Raw genomic sequence first — 21743 nt, 5'->3', positions numbered from 1 at the left:
CCGCTGTCTCCACGACTTTTTCTTCTTTCATTGAATTTTCTTAAAAATCATACCAACACTATCATTGAAATTTCTTCCTGCATGTCGACCGCCATGCTTATTCTAAAGTCTCGCGAGATTTTGCGAGATTTCCTGTGTTCACAGTCAAGACTCTGGTTGAAAATCGGTTCTTGTGTGGTGTGCTGTCTTTGACACATCATGGCACACCACACACTATAGGAGCAAAACAGTTAAAGGAATAGTCTACTCATTTTCAATATTAAAATATGTTATTACCTTAACTAAGAATTGTTGATACATCCCTCTATCATCTGTGTACGTGCACGTAAGCGCTGGAGCGCGCTGCGACGCTTCGATAGCATTTAGCTTAGCCCCATTCATTCAATGGTACCATTTAGAGATAAAGTTAGAAGTGACCAAACACATCAACGTTTTTCCTATTTAAGATGAGTAGTTATACGAGCAAGTTTGGGTGTACAAAATAAAACGTAACGCTTTTCTAAGCGGATTTAAAAGAGGAGCTACATTTTATGGCGTAATGGCACTTATGGGAGTACTTCGACTCGGCGCAGTAACAGCCTCCCTCTCCCATTATGAGAGTGAGAAGGGGAGCGGACTTTTCAGGCGAGTCGAAGTACTCCCAAAAGTGCTATTACGCCATAAAATATAGTTTTAAATCCGCTTAGAAAAGCGCTACGTTTTATTTTGTACCACCAAACTTGCTTGTATAACTACTCGTCTTAAATAGGAAAAACGTTAATGTGTTTGGTCACTTCTAACTTTATCTCTAAATGGTACCATTGAATGAATGGGGCTAAGCTAAATGCTATCGAAGCGTCGCAGCGCGCTCCAGCGCTTACGTGCACGCACACAGATGTTAGAGGGATGTATCAACAATTCTTACTTAAGGTAATAACATATTTTAATATTGAAAATGAGTAGACTATTCCTTTAAATCTAAGTTTTTTATCCTCATGTTTGTGGTCTATAACATTTTGAAAATCTTATAAGATGTAAAAAATCTTTTGGTTTGTACCCAGCATTACTTAACAATTAGCTGTTGGTATATCAATGTTTTGCTAGTGTGTTTTACAATATTCCTTTCAATTTTGAGCAATGAGGATTACTGTAACAACATTTTGGATAAAAACAATTGTTCACTAGTTTTAATCTCTTTGTTAACATATACTGTAGTATTCTTAACTGTAGTAGATACTGTAGCCTCAACCAAACCTTATACTTTAAGTTGTATTATGCTGAGGTTCAAAAACACTAGCGTATCTAGGACTTTTTATACAGTGTACTATAGTAAATAGTACTAAAGTATACAGTACAGTATTTCTTTCATGCGAGTTTGTTTGTTGTGGTATAAATTTCACTGGACTAAAGATGTGTTGATATCTTGACCCTTGTGACTGCATTTCATGTGAAGATGTTAACCAACAACTCTTAGGCCAAATCAAACAGTCCAAGCACTTGGACTTTTGTTTCAGGCACAAACAACACTCAGTCCACACTCATCCATCAGTGAAAGTCCCCTTGAGCTTAAGACTTTGACAAGACATCCTCTTCTCAAAGCAAGTCCACTTCAAATCAGTGCGCTCAATGGACAGTCTTAGTAAACACATCCAGGCCCTATACTCCCCATTTCTCTGTGTTGTGTAATACATCTGTTTTCCCCCATTAACGGACATCTGATACTGAACCCGAATGTGGACCCGTAGTCCAGATCAGACACAGAAACAAGAGCAGACTAAATTCAACAGTGACCTGCATGACCCATCATCTCAAATACAGCATTGCATTAAGAGAGAGCGAGCGAACGAGTGAGAGAGAGAGAGAGAGAGAAAGAGAGAGAGAGACTCTCTCCCACTGTTAAAGCCCACTATGGCTTTGTAAGTGATACAGTGGCTTTTGTCTGCCTTACACGAGGCTTTTAGAGAGATTGATGAAGTATAGAGTAAAGAAGCAGAGCTCTACACACAAGCCCTCTCGCAATTTCTCTCTTTTGTTCGTGAGCAAACACCTTGAGACATTAGTAACACAGAGTTGCTGGATATATATTTTGTGTATGCATTATTAAAAGTATAATCGGACGACTGTACGCCTTGATGCATTGCGTATGGTGTTATTGTGTGGCAGTCATATATTTAGACTTGTTTAGTCATTGTAATTTATATTTAGATTTTGTTTTGTGTGTCAGTGTTTGTTCATAAATATAAATGTTGTTGTCTGGCATATGATGAGTGTATGGGCATAACATATTTATGCTGGTGCTTTTGCAAACAGCAGGAGTTTGAGTGCTGTGATGAATGTGTTTGCATATAAACTGACGTGTGTGACATTCTGTTTGTGTGTCTGTTGTTTCTTTTGAGAGAGGGTTTTCCTCTTCTCTCTAAACATTCATGTTTGCCATTCAATGCATCTGAGGATTTGTTAATCACAGAGGAAAATGTGTGTGTAGTGTATACCAAAAATGCTGAGTTTAAATGAGCACAAACCTGACTGTTAGGTTTAAATTAACCTATGGGTTGTTTTAAGTTATATTTCAGTCAAAATTGACATTTTCTAGGTTAATTTGGCCTTGGCCCTGTATATCCCAGTGTGTGAGTGTACCAATTTGACTTTACTTGTGAAGGCCAAAATTGTAAAAATGTCCCACCAATAAGACTCATAAATAAGGTTTGGGTTTACTGGTGTCCACATGATTATATGAGGGTTAATTTTAGGGGTTGTGTATAGAAAGTTGTATATATAGATTAATGTTATGATTTGATTATTCTGGTATGAAAACGATGATGTCTATGAGATGTCCATACAAACAAAGTGAAGAAAACCTGTTTGTGTATGCATGTGAAGCTTACTGGCTAAATCTATAGTTTAAACTTACAGCGATGGAGACACAGTCCAGAACACTTGACCCCATTCATGAAAAATCTCATTTATTAACTGTGTGTGTGTGTGTGTGTGTTTGTGTGTGTGTGTGTGTGTGTGTGTGTGTGTGTGTGTGTGTTTGCTGGCTGAAATCTGAGACGCATTACAGTTGTTTTTTCTCTGTATTTGTATGTGTAGAATAACATAAACCATTTACTCCTACTACTTTTGCTGTATGTAGTATTGTACTTGATGCTGTGGAATACACACATGACCTACTAAATCTGGCAAAATGTAGAGTACACCAGCAGAGCACCCTGCGTGGGATGAGCATCCCACAATGCAATGCGCTCAACTTGACCTTCCATTACTAGAGTGACGAATAAATTATAGGCAATAACAAAAGTGATTTTTATCAACTTCTTGGCTAAAAGATGAGACAGTGTTACGCAGGATTGATTAAAAATGCAAATAAAGATGAAAAATTACTTTCTGTACTGTATTAAACATGTAACGTATTGAGGTCAGGTACTGTAACACTTTAGGTTGTATTTGTTAATGCAATAGCTAACATTAACTAACTGTGCCGCTAGACATTTTGGTGCCCTAAGCATAATTCCTTTATGATCCCCTCTAATCTAAAAAAAAATGTAATCTAATCTAATATAAAAGCATAATAGAATGAGGTGCAATAATGCACACAATTCAACAGTAACGTTTGCTTTATATAATTCATAATGACATTTCGTTTTTTGTTACATATATAAAATAAAAATATAGAATATTTTTATAGGCAAATGAAATAATATCAGCATTACAGTATAATTTTTTACAGGATTAATAAATGCTGAAAAACTCTATTGTTCATTGTTAGTTCATGTTAGCTAATGCTATTACTAATGTTATCAAATACAACCTTAATGTAAAGTGTTACCTGAGGTCACATGACCCTACACTCTTAAAATGGCTGGATTATTTTTGACCCATGTTGGGTAAATATTGGACAAAACTGGGTTAAAAATGACCCAATGCTGCGTTAAAAATTACCCAATTTTGGGTTGTTGTTATGCAACAATGGGTTATAATAACCCAGCTGTTCGGTTAAAACAACCCAGCATTGGGCCAATCTCAACCCAGCGGTGTGTTCTGTCCAATATTTACCCAACATGGGTCAAAAATAACACAGCCATTAGCCTCTTTCACACAGTAATTCCAGTAAATTACCATCAATTTACCAGAATGAATTTACCAGTAAATACAAAAATGTGTTGTTCACACACGCAGTGATGTTCCGTTTTTTTACCAGTAAGACATTATTCACACATCGGTATCAAAATACCGGTAAATTCTGTGAGAAAGCGGAAGTTACCTGTGGCGCGCAGCGAGCTCAGTGTTGCATTTGTAAACAATCCACGTCGTTCATAACCACGGTCCGTATTTTGTTGTCTTCACGTCTGTGGTAAACTCTGACAGTCGCGAAGTTGCTCGTGACCAAACAGCATTGCATTAGGCGACGTCAAACTGAAAAATGCGTCTTCAACAACAGTACTGTTTGCACGCTTCACAGAGAGCGTGCTGAGGACGTCGGAAATTCGGCAAGTAGATGGTAAGCTGTTTTAAACAACTTTGGTGAAGAAATGTGGATGTAAACTTCAGGTGTGCTCGACTTTCAAGCAGCGTGTGTGTGGACACGTCTGTAAACAGTGTGGGGCTAAACGCGTCATCTGTATTAAAATGTTATGATTGGCCCGAAGCTGTCAGCGCAGTCTGACGTCGTCCATTCTTAATGCCGGTATTCTATATTTTTGTGTTCACACATAGCGCTTACCGGTAAATTACTGGTAATCTTACAACCTCTCTTTCTGGTAAATTGGCAGCACTAATTTACCGGAAATGTTCTGTTCACACATGACTTGTTAACTGCAATTTACCAGTAAATTACCAGTAAAGACTGTATGTGTGAAAGGGACTATTATTAGAGTGCATGTAGCATGCAATTATCTAAATCATTCATCTTTAAATATAGCTTACTGTTTCACATGCTAAAAAACTATAGGCAGTATCGCCTACAGTATACAGCGTGCAATATACAGTACTACGTACTAAATAGCCCTTGACTCCATGTTTACTATACTGTACTTAGATTTGAAACTGATGCAAGACCATCTTTATTTACACACTGTGTGCGATTGGCTACAGAGTGTTTGGAAACAAACTGATGCAATAAATCTATTACAGTGGATGCAATATTTTAATGTACAGTAATACATTATTCAAGTCTTTAAATTATTATACACTATTCTACATTTAGCATCATATTGCATGTTCAATTTTGCAAGTGACAGCCTTTTTCTACAGTTTTAATCCAAATATTGCCTTTGACATTTGACATAACTTATATTATTTCTGCTAATGGAACCCAACAGTCAGATAAGCATACTGTATTGTGTAACACTGTAGTGCAATGTCTTCTGTCCTATGTTGCATCATTTGCCAAATGTATTATATATGTCATCTGGATATACCATGCACAGAAAAATGCATACACTGCACACTTTACATACTACTGTATATGCTGCAGTAAGAGTTATGGTAATGTGGTACTTCAAACACATTCTGTTAGTGTGTGTAGGGCAAACATCATGTCGCATGAAAGCACCTTGAGCACTTTTAACTGCTCTGTGATATACTACTAAGTGATTTCTAGCTCATCTCAATCAGTGAGATCCATAAACTCCTCCAGCCTGTTGTGCTGATGTAACATCATGTGTCCCTGAGAGCCGGACTCCCGGGTGGAGATAGATGGAGAAACCGGCCTGCTTGGCAGCGCACTTATATCACGACTCGGCAGTCTAAAGGCCTAATTAGAGACTCCCCACCTCTGGATCACCTTCACCCTATCTGGATGGTGGACACGAGGCCCTTATCTTTTCCTTTCACACTCGTTGCTTTCCCTATATCTATAATTCTCATTCCTTCTCACTATGCTCTTAAATCCTCTCTGCCTCTTGTCTCGGCTCTCCCTGGTTGCCTGGGTGGCTTTTGGTTGCAATCCCTCTTTGCCTCTGTGCTGATAAGACTTTACTGAAAGCCTTCAGATGCGGCTGATTATGTCTCCTCTCTATCCCGGATCCTTTGTGCTCTGTTTTCTGAAATTCTCAGCATCCGGTGCAGATGAATAAAGGTCTTTAAAAGCTGTAAGATTCTGGAAAAGCTTCCTTGTTGTTTTTAGAGGACATGCTGGTTTTCATCTAAAGAGAACACTTTAATTTTTAAATGACTTTTTTTACTATGTAGCCTTCTATCCTTTAAAGATTAGGCCCGTGTGTGTGTGTGTGTGTGTGTGTGTGTGTGTGTGTGCGTGTCTTCAAGGAAGATTTTCTGTGGATTCCTGCGAATCTGAGTTAGGTTTATTTTTGATCTGACGTTTGTCAATGAAATGCGTTAATGGTGGCAATAATAATGTGATTGAAAAGATATATCTTTTATTTTACTCTTTCCTATTTTCTCTTTCCCAGAGGCCTTTGACATGGTGCTTCGTCTGGGTCGTAATTCCACTCTGATGCTGATAAGGGATGATTTTCCTGGTTTAGGACACGCGGCCAGCGGAGCCATCATGCAGCTGTTTACGGATATGTCCCTGTACATCCTGGGCTCTGATGCCAATGTAAACGACATGGTTTCCACCTTCTACTCACGCCTTTTTCCTCTCACCTACCGTCGTCTCCTTGGCAACGGGCAGGTGACGGGCATCTCAGAGGAATGCCTGCGCGGGGCCTGGCGTGGATCCTCTGCATACGGGTCCTTTCCCAAGATGATGATGACGCGGCTTTCTCGATCGCTCCTGGCCACTCGGGTCTTCCTGCAGGCACTGAATCTGGGCATTGAAGTGGTCAACACTACTCAGCACCTGCGGGCAGGAAAGGACTGCGGGCGCTCGCTGCTGAAGCTGTGGTACTGCCCGCACTGTCAGGGGCTCTTGGAGGCTCGTCCGTGCCGCCCGCTCTGCGTAAGCACCATGGGGGCCTGTCTGGGAGGAGCGGCGGAGGTACAGCCTCACTGGAGGGCGTATGTGGATGAACTGGGGTCACTCGCTGGTGCTATGAAGGGGGAGCAGGACATTGAGGCTGTGGTGCTCAGGCTGCATGTCGTTATTAGACAAGCTCTCAAACAAGCTGTAGCGACTAAAAGCAAAGTGAGCGCACAGGTGAGTGATGCGTGAAACAACGGTTTGTCCCGCCCAATTAAAGCTGAAATGCGTCAGTTTACCTTGCAACAAATTTGAAGGTGTAGATGTTGTTGCATGCATGAAAATTTCAAAAACAGGTTGGATCTCATTTAAATTAAATCACTTTTAGAATGAGTTTTGAATCATATAATCATACTGTATGTATATTGTCAGGTGATACGATTTTGAATTCGTTTTGAGTGAATCTGGTTGTTTTATGACCCACTTAAAGCATGGCACAGATCTATTAGGCCAGCACATGCAGAACTGTCTGGCTGGGTATTCATGTAAGCGAAAGTAAGCAGTTAGGACAATATTATGTATTTATATACATTTAGGGATGTGGTATAATGCATTTAAAAATAGTTTACAGAGCTGTGTTGTTACAGAACTAGAGGTGCCAAAAGACAATTTAGGTTGCATAAGATTTTAAAATGACTTTTGTGTAATTAGGTCTTAAAATGACCCATAGAAATTGTTGATCTCCCTGAAAGTTATTACAGCTATAATTTGCCTAGAATCACACATATCATGCCCACACCAGCGGAGAACTGGGCTGTCGCTTGAATTTACAGTGCCTGGGGCAACATTTTAATAGATGGGCCACCACTCAAACACTTGGCAGTGTGATGGTAAATTTAGTTTTCCCAGCTGGACCTCCCGGTGATGTTATCATTAATAAAAAATAATAAATAAAAAAATTAATAATGAAACATTTTCATTAAGTGAAAAAAATACATTAAACATTATTGGAATAACTGTAACTATGTCAATTTCAATGACTCCAAAAAGGTCTTCAATAAAATTAAAGTGACCATTAATAAAAAATTTTATGGTTTAAAACTTTACAGCCTAGTTTAATTAATTTTGAATATGCTACTGGAAAACAGTAACAAAGGTGGGCCTAAAAAATTAAACAGCATTTAACATCCATTATTTATCTTTAAATTACTAAATATAAACTAAAATAAAAACTAAATAGACTGAAAAATAAACTATATTTAACTGTTTAAAAGGAATAACTCTTTACTCACCATAATCCCAGTCAGGGTCTATATGACTTTCTCCTTTTAGCAGAAAACAGTTGGGGTTATATTAAATAATATCCTGGCTCTTCCTAGCCTTGTAATGGCACTTAGTAGCAGCCGTGCATTTGATGCCCATCCATCAGTGGCGTGCGGTGACTTCTCTTCCAAGGAGGCAGGAATTCAAAATATGTTTGACGTGTTGTGTATGTGGCTCGTTGTGTCAAAATATGTGTTTGGCGTGTCATATATGTGGGTCGTCTTGCCAAAATATGCATTTGTGGTGTCATGTGGCTCGTCGTGTCAAAATATGTATTTGGCGTGTCATATATGTGGCTCGTCGTGTCAAAATATGTGTTTGAAGTGTCATATATGTGGCTCGTCGTGTCAAAATATGTGTTTGGCGTGTCATATATGTGGCTCGTCGTGTCAAAATATGCGTTTGTGGTGTCATGTGGCTCGTCGTGTCAAAATATGTGTTTGACATGTCATATATGTGGCTCGTTATGTCAAAATATGTGTTTGACGTGTCATATATGTGGCTCGTTGTGTCAAAATATGTGTTTGACATGTCATATATGTGGCTCGTTGTGTCAAAATATGTGTTTGACGTGTCATATATGTGGCTCGTTGTGTCAAAATATGTGTTTCACATGTCATATATGTGGCTCGTTGTGTCAAAATATGTGTTTGACGTGTCATATATGTGGCTCGGTCATATATGTGGCTCATCGTGTCAAAATATGTATTTGGCGTGTCATATATGTGGCTCGTCGTGTCAAAATTTGTGTTTGATGTGTCATATATGTGGCTCGTCGTGTCAAAATATGTATTTGGCGTGTCATATATGTGGCACGTTGTGTCAAAATATGTGTTTGACGTGTCATATATGTGGCTTGTCGTGTCAAAATATGTGTTTGACGTGTCATATATGTGGCTCTTCGTGTCAAAATATGTGTTTGACGTGTCATATTTGTGGCTTGTCGTGTCAAAATATGTATTTGGCGTGTCATATATGTGGCTTGTCGTGTCAAAATATGTATTTGGCGTGTCATATATGTGGCTTGTCGTGTTTGTGTCATATATGTGGCTCGTCGTGTCAAAATATGTGTTTGTTGTGTCATATATGTGGCTCATTGTGTCAAAATATGTGTTTGACATGTCATATATGTGGCTCATCGTGTCATAATATGTGTATTTGGCGTGTCATATGTGTGGCTCATCATGTCAAAATATGTGTTTGACGTGTCATATATGTGGCTCATCGTGTGAAAATATGTATTTTGCGTGTCATATATGTGGCTCGTCATGTCAAAATGTGTTTGTTGTGACAAATATGTGGCTCGTCGTGTCAAAATATGTGTTTGAAGTGTCATATATGTGGCTCGTCATGTCAAAACAATCTCATTACACACGAGTTTAAGCAAGCATCTCTTTTGTCATAAATCCCTTGGACGCATCAACAGCAGGCACGTATTTTAACATGATGCGTGATGCAGATAGGTTCACATGACGCTGAGAACACATATTTTGACATGAAGAGCCACACGACGTGCTACATGCATGTTTTGATGAGTTTCACATTTGTGCCTACCAGGAAGAGAAGTCATTGCATGCCACTGCCATCCATCATCAGAAAAGAAAACCATACGAGTGGCTTAATATATGTTTTTTAAGCAAAATTAGTGTGTAAAAACAATTTGTATTTTGAGCTTATTTAGAAATCGATAGGTCACGTTTAAATGTAAACAACAATGTAAGTTGTTTATTGACTCCACGTCGATACGCAAGACAATCTTTCCACCTTCGCATCCAGCGTTCCACCAGTGTGAGTTGTACACACACAACTCACAAACGTCATTATTCATCATACTGTAGCTCTCTTACAGTATTTACTGTCTCCATTTACTTGTTTCACCTTAGATCCAAGTTAACAGTACAGCGTGGGTGTGTGTGCATGTGTTTACAGTCGTGGTTATGTTTGGTTAGCACAGTACTTGTTGAGATCAGAGCGGGCTTTGATAAGAGGAATATGAACATGCTATTTATTCCCGAAGGGGTAATCGAGCTGCTCAATGGGTGCTTCAGTGAAGTTTTCGCAGCAGAGCCCTAGAGGAAATATTACATCTTCTGGCCAATGTATGTAAACTGACATTAAAGTGTTACATAAAGCCTTACAGTGGGATGCACTGATCGCATGCAAAAATAACCTACTGCACACTACACATTGCCACGGGCTGTGTGTTTATGCATACTATTACACTGAATGCATCCCTAGGGTGACGTGCAACTATTTTTTGAGAAGGGATAGAGCGAGATAAATATGATCAAAAAAGACAAAAGACACTTTTTTTGTAAATTGCATTATAAAGCGGTTTTTGCCTCCTTAAATTTTTAAGTTTAATCAAAATGGCTTTACAAGTCAATACAACTGCGCTTTAACTAATCAAATTAAGCATTTTGTACTTGTTTTATTTAAAATAGTGATTTGATAAAATTTTGTGTAATGCAGCAAATAAATAAATAAATAAATACTGTATTTTCCAGACTATAAGTCACACTTTATTCATAGTCTGGCGGGTCCTGGGACTTCTAGTCAGGTGCGACTTATGCTCACACCAGCCGCGGTAGAGGCGTTAAACGCGAGTGATTTCAATGTTAAGTCAATGTGAAGACGTGTTGACACGCGTCTGGAGGTCTCGCGGCGCATAGAGGTGTTAAACATGGCGAATGGTGCAAATTGAGCGTTGAGCAAAATGAGTGAATTGAAAAAATTGAACTTTGGCGGAAAAACGCACCGCGTTAACCAATCAGGAGCTTGCTCTCATAGTGACGTGATTACAGGAAGCGAGCGGAGTCTCAGCGGAGTCGCAGAAGCCCCTCCCATGACGGGAATTTCCATGTGAATGTCTTGATGACTACAATTTCACATGTGGCTTTTATGCGCGAATGAAGCGAGTAAACTCAAAATGTTCAAGCTGCAAACTAGACGCGGTAGACGCAAATTTGAAGCCTCAAACGCGGCTGGTGTGAACCCACGGTTATGCTGCTTTCAGATCAGCTGCAGTAGAGGCGTCAAGCGCGAGTGATTTTAATGTTTAGTCAATGTAAAGACGCGGTGACGCTTGTCTGGAGGTTTCGCTGCGGGAATGAGGCGTTTAGCGCGGCGCGGTAGACGCGATCCCGCGTCATTTGCACGTCTAGTTTGCGCGAATGGCGCGACTTGAGCGTTGCCGCCGCAAACGAGTGAGTTTTATAAAAATGTAACTTTGGCGGAATAACGCGCCGCGTTAACCAATCAGGAGCTTGCTCTAGTAGTGATGTGATTACAGGAAGCGAGTGGAGTTGGAGAAGCCTCCCATGACACGAATTTTCGCATGAATGTCTCGATGACTAGAATTTCACGTGCGAATGAAGCGCGTAAACTCAAAATGTTCAAGCGGCAAACTAGACGCGGTAGACCCGAATTTGACACCTCAAACGCGGCTGGTGTGAACCCACGGTCAAAATTATTTTATATGAACCAAGAGAAACCATTACCGTCTACAGCCACGAGAGTCCGCTCTATGCTGTAATTCAATGGATTCAGTGATGCGGAATGACTTTGGGACCTTTTTGAGCTTGATTTGGCTTGTTAATTATGCCTATTCAGCCTCCCAGGTATGTTCTGTATGCTATTGTGTATCATGTATGGATATCTATCCAGCCTGCTGTTCTGTGCTATAGACAAAACTGCTGCATTAACTGAGTTGTGAAGCTAGATCATACGTGACTTTGCTTACAGATTGGCATAAAATCGTGCTCTCACAACAACCACGCTGTTATCTTAAAAAGGCTTTTTATTCCCTCGTTTTTTCATATAGACCAAACCCGTTAATAGTTCCGATTTTGTCCACATACCGGTCCCTGGCTTCCTATTTAACGTACCCCGGTAAATTCCACATCCTTTTCAGGATTTTAAAAACTTTGACTTCATCAACATGGCCGCCACGTCCCAGAATGCAATGCGGCACCCAAGCCCTATTGTTTAGTTGAATAACTTGCCTTTCCAGATTAAATGTCTGTTTGTCGGCTTGGATTTTGTCAAATCATTTTCAAAATAAACGTGACGTATAGTCCAGTGTAACTTATATATGTTTTTCCTCTTCAAAACACATTTTTGACTGATGCCACTTATAGTCCGGAAAATACGGTATATAGTGTGTATGTACATGTAAAATGTATGTACATGTCACTCTATTGGTATGGTTTAGATAAAGAATAATTGACGACGGGCCATGAATTATTTGAAAATAATGCACACACAAGGTGGTAATGCGGCATGACGCAAAGCTTAAAGTTGAAAAACTTCATGACAGCCACAGCTTTCTTCTTTTAGTATGCGATTATCTGTTTTTAGTTATTTTCTATTACTTTTCAAGAGAACTGTACTTAAAAAAATGGATTTGTCTGATTTGTGCCCTTATATCGTCTCTTTCTCCTTTGCCTTCACTTCCCTTTGATCAACAACTGTTGACCTAGATACAGAGGACATGTCACAGGGTGAATGACCAATTAGACTAGAGTATGTTTGTGTGTGTATTTTTCAGTTGGTTTGCTGTGAAGTATGGTCTGCGGGTCAGATCTGAGCTGACTCACTGATTTTCTTCATAACAAATAACTTTGGCTATAGACATACCTATAGAGAAATTAATTCAAGGCACAGTGACATTTTATATACAGTATGTCACTGCTAAGGTGATCCTAAATGGGCATAGATTTGGATATGGACAGTAGGGACAAATTAAGAAGATTAAAGTTTACCAGCATTTCTAGCAATCGTAGTTGTGACTAAATCCAAGAGCTCTGGTCAAATTCAGTGCTTGGATCCCTACATGCTTATAGACATAATTATTTTATCATTAGTAACATTTAATTTCATGTTTAATTTAATTTAATGTTAAAAACTCCTATTGAATGTGTAAGCTGGAGAAGTTACCAGAATGATTCTGTTCCTGTCTGAATGTACTGTTGCTCTGCTGTAAAAGCTTAAATACATAATATGTAAAACCTTATGTAAGTAACCTTATGGCCCTATGTGACAACTCACTTATCATCAAACCTCTAATTGAATGTACTCTTACCTTCTTTTATATCTTCTTTTTTAAAACTGCCTTCACCCTCTTTTTGCTCTGGAACAGACTGCATGATTTATGACGCACTATTTTTACCACCCATTCATAAAAACAGTAAGCATTTAAAGGACTTGCATTACAGTGATTTTAACACTGCAATGTGGCTGTTGTGTATTTTTATACAGCACTCTTTTACTGTAGTAACATCACTATAAAGCACACTTTGTCCTTCAAATGACTTACTACTGTAGTAATTACCATCAGAAAACCACAGCATTGTCTTTTCTTTTCATTTAACACTTCCATATGTTACGATATAAACATACAGTATGCAGGTGTGCTGATAAGCTATTCTCTCAGCTGAGTGAGTATGTCTGTATTAATCATAAGACATTGATGTTGTGAAGTGTGTGTTTTTGCACGACTGTGTGTGTGTCTGGCCACGCTTTCCTAACATTCCTCTGAGGATAGTGTGAGGTACAGATAAAAGGCAGTGGATATTTAAAGACCCTCTCTGCGAGACGTCGCTTATCTCAGTGTTACTGTTAGCCAGCACATCCACTGCTGCTCGGCTGATATTAATATCCCTCTAATGAGAGAGACAATCGCACACATTCACATACCCAATCCCGCTCTACACTCCTGTGCCATAGCTCCCCAGAGACCTCCAGACAGACACACACACAATAACATTAATCAAGGCCGTAGGGACACCGACCCACAACGCAGAGAGTAAATTACAGGAGGAAGGAGGCACGCTTCAGACCGATTACTAATGTTTTCCCATGAGCACACACCAGTGGGAACATTGAGGAAAGAATGTGTGTATGAGACTGGGATTAGATTGGATAATGTAAACATAGGCTTGCCATTGATAGTTAAGTTGCCATGCGCTGGTTTAAACATGTTAACATGAGCAGAGAATAGAGTTTGATGTTTAAAAGTGTGAGAGTCTGGAAAATGGTGTGACTGCACGTTGGATGGATGGATGGATAAATGAACGGACAAAGGGACAGACGGAAAGATAAATGAATTGATGGACTGAGAATGAGACAAACAAAATTATAGATAGATGGATGGACAGAGGGATATATAGAAAGATGCATGGATTGATGGATGGATGGACAGATAGATGGACAAAGGGAAAGACAAAAACATAGATAGATGAATGGATGGCTAGATGGATAGACAAACAGACAGAAAAATTGATGGATGGATAGATAGATAGAAAGACAAATAGACAGACAGAAAGAAAGATAGATGAATTTATGGATGGATGAGTGGATGGAAGGACAAGGGGATAGATAAAACAATGGATAGATGGACAGCAGGACAGACAGAAAGATGGATGGATGGGTGGGTGGATGGATGGATGGGTGATGAATAGATGGACAAAGGGACAGACAGAAAAATGGATAGATAGATGGATGGATAGATAGATAAATTAATGTATGGATGGGTGGAAGGAAGGAAGGACAAAGAGATATATAGAAAGATGGATAGATGGACAAAGCGACATACAGAAAGATTGATGGATGGAAAGAGGGACAGAAAGAAAGATGGATGGAAGGACAAAGGGACAGACAGAAAGATGGATAGATGTATAGATAGACAGAGGAACAGACAGAAATAAAGATAGATAGATGCATGGATGGACAACTGGACAGGCAGAGATATGGATGGATGGATGGATGGATGGATGATAAATAGACGGAAAAAGGGACAGATAGAAACATAGATAGATGAATGGATGATTGATGGACAGACGAACAGACAGAAAGATGGATGATGCTTAGATGGACAGATGAACAGACAGAAGTAAAGATAGATGAATGGATGATTGATGGATAGACGAACAGTCAGAAAAATGGATGGATAGACAGACAAACGTAAAGACAGAAAGAAAGATAGATAGATGGATGATAGATAAATAAATGGATGGACTGAGAGTGAGACAAACAAAATTATAGATAGATGGATGGACAGAGGGATAGACAGAAGGATGGATGAATGGATAGTCGGACAGAGGGATATATAGAAAGATGCATGGATTGATGGATGGATGGATGGATGGACAAAGGGACAACCAGAAGGATGGATGGATGGATGGATGATGAATAGATGGACAAAGGGAAAGACAAAAACATAGATAGATGAATGGATGGATAGATGGATAGACAAACAGACAGAAAAATGGATGGATGGATGGATGGATGGATGGATAGATAGATAGAAAGACAAACAAACAGACAGAAAGAAAGATGGATGGATAGATGAATTTATGGATAGAAGAGTGGATGGAAGGACAAGGGGATAGATAAAACGATGGATAGATGGACAGCAGGACAGACAGAAAGATGGATGGCTGGATGGATGGATGGATGAGTGATGAATAGACGGAGAAAGGGACAGACAGAAACATAGATAGATGAATGGATGATAGATGGATAGACGAACAGACAGAAAAATGGATATATAGATGAATGGATAGATAAATTAATGTATGGATGGGTGGAAGGAAGGACAAAGAGATAGATAGAAAGATGGATAGATGGACAAAGGGACATACAGAAAGATGGATGGATGGAAAGAGGGACAGAAAGAAAGATTAATGGAAGGACAAAGGGACAGACAGAAAGATGGATGGATGCATAGATAGACAGAGGAACAGACAGAAATAAAGATAGATAGATGCATGGATGGACAACTGGACAGGCAGAGATATGGATGGATGATGGATGGATGATAAATAGACAGAAAAAGGGACAGATAGAAACATAGATAGATGAATGGATGATTGATGGACAGACAAACAGACAGAAAGATGGATGGATGGATGCTTAGATGGACAGATGAACAGACAGAAGTAAAGATAGATTAATGGATGATTGATGGATAGAGGAACAGTCAGAAAAATGGATGGATGGATGGATAAACTGACAAACGTAAAGACAGAAAGAAAGATAGATGCGTGGATGGACAGTGAGACAGACAAAAAGATGGATGGATTGGTGGAAGGAAGGACAAGGGGATAGATAGAAAGATGGACAAAGGCACATCCAAAAAAAAGGATGGATGGATGCATAGATAGACAGAGGAACAGACAGAAATAAAGATAGATAGATGCATGGATGGACAACTGGACAGGCAGAGATATGGATGGATGGATGAATGATAAATAGACGGAAAAAGGGACAGATAGAAACATAGATAGATGAATGGATGATTGATGGACAGACGAACAGACAGAAAGATGGATGGATGGATGGATGGATGGATGCTTAGATGGACAGATGAACCGAATGAAGTAAAGATAGATGAATAGATGATTGATGGACAGACGAACAGTCAGAAAAATGGATGGATGGATGGATGGATGGATAGACAGACAAACATAAAGACAGAAAGTTAGATGGATGATAGATAAATTAATGGATGGATGGGTGGAAGGAAGGACAAGGGGATAGATAGAAAGATGGACAAAGGGACATCCAAAAAAAAGGATGGATGGATGCATAGATAGACAGAGAAACATACAGAAATAAAGATAGATAGATGCATGGATGGACAACTGGACATGCAGAGATATGGATGGATGGATGAGTGATAAATAGACAGAAAAAGGGACAGATAGAAACATAGATAGATGAATGGATGATTGATGGACAGACGAACAGACAGAAAGATAGATGGATGGATGGATGGATGCTTAGAGGGACTGATGAACAGACAGAAGTAAAGTTAGATGAATGGATGATTGATGGACAGACGAACAGTCAGAAAAATGGATGGATGGACGGATGGATGGATAGACAGACAAACGTAAAGACAGAAAGAAAGATAGATTAATGGATGATAGATAAATTAATGGATGGATGGGTGGAAGGAAGGACAAGGGGATAGATAGAAAGATGGACAAAGGGACATCCAAAAATGGATGCATAGATGGACAGAGGAACATACAGAAATAAAGATAGATGCATGGATGGACAGTGGGACAGACAAAAAGATGGATGGATGGAAAGAAGGACAGAAAGAAATATGGATGTAAGGACACAGAGACAGACAGAAAGATGGATGGATGGATGGATGCGTAGATAGACAGAGGAACATACAGAAATAAAGATAGATGCATGGATGGACAGTGGGACAGACAAAAAGATGGATGGATGGAAAGAAGGACAGAAAGAAATATGGATGGAAGGACACAGAGACAGACAGAAAGATGGATGGATGGATGGATGCGTAGATAGACAGAGGAACAGACAGAAACAAAGATAGATGCATGGATGAACAATGGGACAGACAGAAAGATGAATGAATGGATGGATGGATGGATGAATAGACTGACAAAGGGACAGACAGACAGAAAGAAAGAAAGATGAATGGATGGGCGGACAAAAAGAGGTACAGACAAAAAGATTGATAGATGGATGGACAGACAAACAAACAGATAAAAGTGTACTGCATTAATGTATTACATCAGGATTGCATTAATTTCAAGGCCGCTCTGATCTGATCTTTTGTCTCTTTTTGTCTCTCTTTTCTTTCTTTCTCTCTATCTTTCTTTCACTTTCTCTTAATCTCTTTCCCATATACACACACACCAAAACCCTATCTGTTTATCCTCCCCAGGGCTGTTTGCTAGAAAGAGCTTCTATTGATCTACACTGATAATCATGTCGTTTAGCTCAGCAACAGTTTGCTGGTGTGACAGTTTGTTGGTGTGTACAGAAATTTAGCAACGACTGAGGGTAAATCTGATCACCCAATGCTGTAGAAAAAAGTTGCAGCTCGTCTCTGCCCGCTTGAGGATGATCCTTATCCGATCGATCTTCTGTCTCAGATTTTATCAGAATTCCAGAGCTTGTTCATCCTGAAACACATATTCAATCATGAACAACCAGGCACAATACGCCACAAGCATTACACAGCGAAATTATGCCCTGGACCAGACCTCATGGGAAATTAAACCAACTGCAAATCATTAAACCACAAGCTAAACATTATCAGGCATTTGCATTTTTATTGCACCTGAAAGAATGGCAAGTCTCCATTATCTTACCCACCCAGCGTGGGAGTCGGGCTTTATTATTATGTCGTCCCGTATTAAAACAATAGCACTTAGCTGCATGAGAAGGGAAACGAGTGCCTTTTTTATTCTCACTAGGTCTGTGCAGGGTTATGATTATTGAAAGACTGCAGCCAGCGTCTCTGACAAACCCAACAATGTCTCGTTTTGTTATGTAAATCCTATTGTCGCCAAACCGACTAGAGCCAAAAACAAACCATCAGCCAGACAATTAGCTGAATGAGGAGGAAGTTTTAGAGTTTGTCTCATTAATTGCTTTTGCAGATGAAAGACTGCCAGGACTGTATCAAATTTATCCTCCTTTTCACAGGTAAACAGTATATGTGTGCACACGCCATCCCGTGTGTCTCGTTCTGTGATGCCGAAAGAACCCGCTTCTGCCTCGCCGCTGACCCAAAGCCGACCGTTAGTGAACTTTGACCCGGATGAGACCCTCTTCGGACGCCGCAGGTAATGATTTGATACATCAAGTTTGTAATGAAATGAGTGAAGTGTTTTATTACTTACCCAGTCTCACGAAATTACGTACCTATAGTCACAATTTTTTGATTCTTTTTCGTGATACTGTCACGAATTTCCGCTTTTTCGTGATCGTATCTCGAATTTCTGTTTATGTGTCACTGTCACGTATTGGTTACTCAACTGCTTTTTCCTATTTTCAAACCATTGTCGCTTCGGTTTAGGGTTAGATTTGGTATTTGCGTTAGGATGTCACTTTGATTATTGGTTAATAAAATTTTTTCAGATGTATTTTTTTATATTTTCTGATTTTTAAACCATAGACCCGTTTACTGGTTGTACACAATGATGATGTGGCAACGTATGCACACGCAGTTTGGCAACGGAAGTATGGCAAGAATCAGCAGTGAAGCAACTGAAAAAAGTCCGCTCCCCTTCTCACTCTCATAATGGGAGAGGGAGGGTGTTACTGCGCAGAGTCGAAGTACTCCCAAAAGTGCTATTACGCCATAAAATATAGTTACTCTTTTAAATCCGCTTAGAAAAGCGCTATGTTTTATTTTGTACCACCAAACTTGCTCGTATAACTACTCGTCTTAAATAGGAAAAACGTTGATGTGTTTGGTCACTTCTAACTTTATCTCTAAATGGTACCATTGAATGAATGGGGCTAAGCTAAATGCTATCGTAGCGTCGCAGCGCGCTCCAGCGCTTACGTGCACACACACAGATGATAGAGGGATGATTCAACAGTTCTTAGTTAAGGTAATAACATATTTTAATATTGAAAATGAGTAGACTATTCCTTTAAAAAGTTGACTTATCATCCGTGTACTATAGTGGAGTGGATAGAAGAGGTTAGCAGATGCCCAAAATATAAAGTTGCCAGATACATATATACGTATATTAGTATATTATATTAATGCAACCAAACACAACAACCAGACATTTTGATGCTGGGAAACCGTTTTAATAAACTTTCTGTGTTGCTAACACGTTAGAACCAATGGGGAATAACACCACTTTCGTTGCCAAAATGCGTGCGCAGGCTATTTAATGATGTGGGCTGAAAAAAAATGAACTATTGTCGCCTGGTGTTAGGGTTAGAGTTGGGTTTGGGTAAGGATGTCATTTTATGTAAATCTTACCCAAAACCGAAGCGACAATGTTAAGAAAATAGGACAAAACAGTTGAGTAACATATATGTGACAGTGACACGTAAACAGAAATTCGTGATACGATCCAAAAAAAAAAAAAAACGCAGAAAAAGAATGAAAAAAAATTATTTGACTATAGGTATGTAATTTCGTGAGACTGGGCTGTTTATTACACAATTTGGTGATTCGTTTTTTACAGAAAACATACAGTGAAAAAAGATGCCATAAAAATCCAATGCAAGTGCAATGCATAAGCCTAAGAAATCGTGTCTAACAACGGCTCTCACTAAATACTTTTTTCATTCATTTATTTAATGTAGTGTAGGCTGTATGTACAACAATTTTATAAACTAATATATTTAAATGTATGTTTAATGTCAAATTAAATGTTATTTTTAATAGGTGTATATGTATTTATATAAGAATGTAATCTCTTATTTCAAGCCCACAGTTTATGATGATCAAATGATTAGGAAACCTGTGCGTGCTTGCTTGTGCGTGTGTGTGTGTGTGTGTGTGTGTGTGTGTGTGTGTGTGTGTGTGTATGTGTGTACCTGGTAATTATCACGTTGTGGTGACCAATTGTTCCTACAAAGATAGGAATACCAGTGTTTTTGTGACCTTGTGGGGACATTTTGACGTCCCCATGAGGAAACAAGCTTATAAATCAAACAAAATGATGTTTCTTGAAAATGTGAAGTAGTAGAAAGTTTTCTGTGATGGTTGGGGTTAGGGAATGGGGTAGGTTAGGGGAATAGAATATACAGTTTGTATGGTATAAAATGCATTACGTCAATGGAATGTCCCCACAAAACATGGAAACACAGAATGTGTGTGTGTGTGTGTGTGTGTGTGTGTGTGTGTGTGTGTGTGTGTGTGTGTGTGTGTGTGTGTGTGTGTGTGTGTGTGTGTGTGTGTGTGTGTGTGTGTGTGTGTGTGTGTGTGTGTGTGTGTGTGTGTGTGTGAGTAAGGATTGCAGTGACAAAACGCCTGCATTTATAATTCACAATTAAGAAAATTGCAGTATTACTTTTATATATAAGTAATTGCACTACAGGTGTATAGGCTAAAGAAATCAGAATTTTGGACTGCAAATATTTTCAGTTATTCACAACCAGTTCCCAGAAATCACTTAGAGTGATCTACGGTTGTTCAACATAAGAGGGAGAGATTTAAGAGTATAAGAGTGTGCTATTTAGTTTAAATATGACAGTGTATTAAGTCAATGCACCATGAATTCTCACTACTCAAAGTCATCTTTTTGCCTCAAATGACTTTCTGTATTGATCAATCACTTTGCTTTGCTATTTATGCTATTTAATCCATTTGCATTTACACTGCCATATATTTTGGCTGTTTGGAGACACGCCTCAACTAACACACTCATTAAGAGAAACCATCAGAAAAGCGCTCTTTGCATGTGAAAAATCCAATACTTCATAGACTATGTCAGCTATGTCAAGTTTCTTGTGCTATTTAATACATGATGAAAGAAATGTCAGTGTTGTTCAGCAACACATCAGTAAATGCATTAGCTAATAATGAATTAACAGCAGCTTAGTTTGTTAATTTCAGCATTTACTAATATATTTTTTAAATAAATAATTGTGACAGTTAACATTAGTTAATGCCAGTAAAGTAATTGTCATTTGCATTAACTACACAGCACAAAATTATAAAAAAAATTGTTTTATAAAAAATAGACCTTTTCACACAGAAATGACGGAAAATACACAGAAAATGCATCTTTGATTTGTTCGGGATCGTTTGATTTTGGTTCATTCACACTCCCAA

The 21743-nt window shown here is 39.0% G+C and overlaps 1 protein-coding gene across 9 annotated transcripts in view; it reads left to right on the top strand.

Annotated features, from left to right (window-relative positions):
- gpc3 (glypican 3) overlaps positions 1-21743 on the top strand; it is a 160858-nt gene that overhangs the window by 77452 nt on the left and 61663 nt on the right. For all 9 annotated transcript variants that reach the window (XM_055178090.2, XM_055178093.2, XM_055178091.2 and 6 more), the window contains exons 3-4: positions 6393-7081; positions 18644-18783. In XM_055178090.2, coding sequence (XP_055034065.2) covers positions 6393-7081; positions 18644-18783 — 829 coding nt within the window. The remainder of the gene's footprint in view (positions 1-6392; positions 7082-18643; positions 18784-21743) is intronic.

Source organism: Misgurnus anguillicaudatus, chromosome 16 (assembly GCF_027580225.2).
Source record: "Misgurnus anguillicaudatus chromosome 16, ASM2758022v2, whole genome shotgun sequence".
Lineage (NCBI taxonomy): Eukaryota > Metazoa > Chordata > Actinopteri > Cypriniformes > Cobitidae > Misgurnus > Misgurnus anguillicaudatus.
The sequence above is the reverse complement of the archived record's forward strand: the minus strand, read 5'-3'. Positions and strand labels throughout refer to the sequence as shown.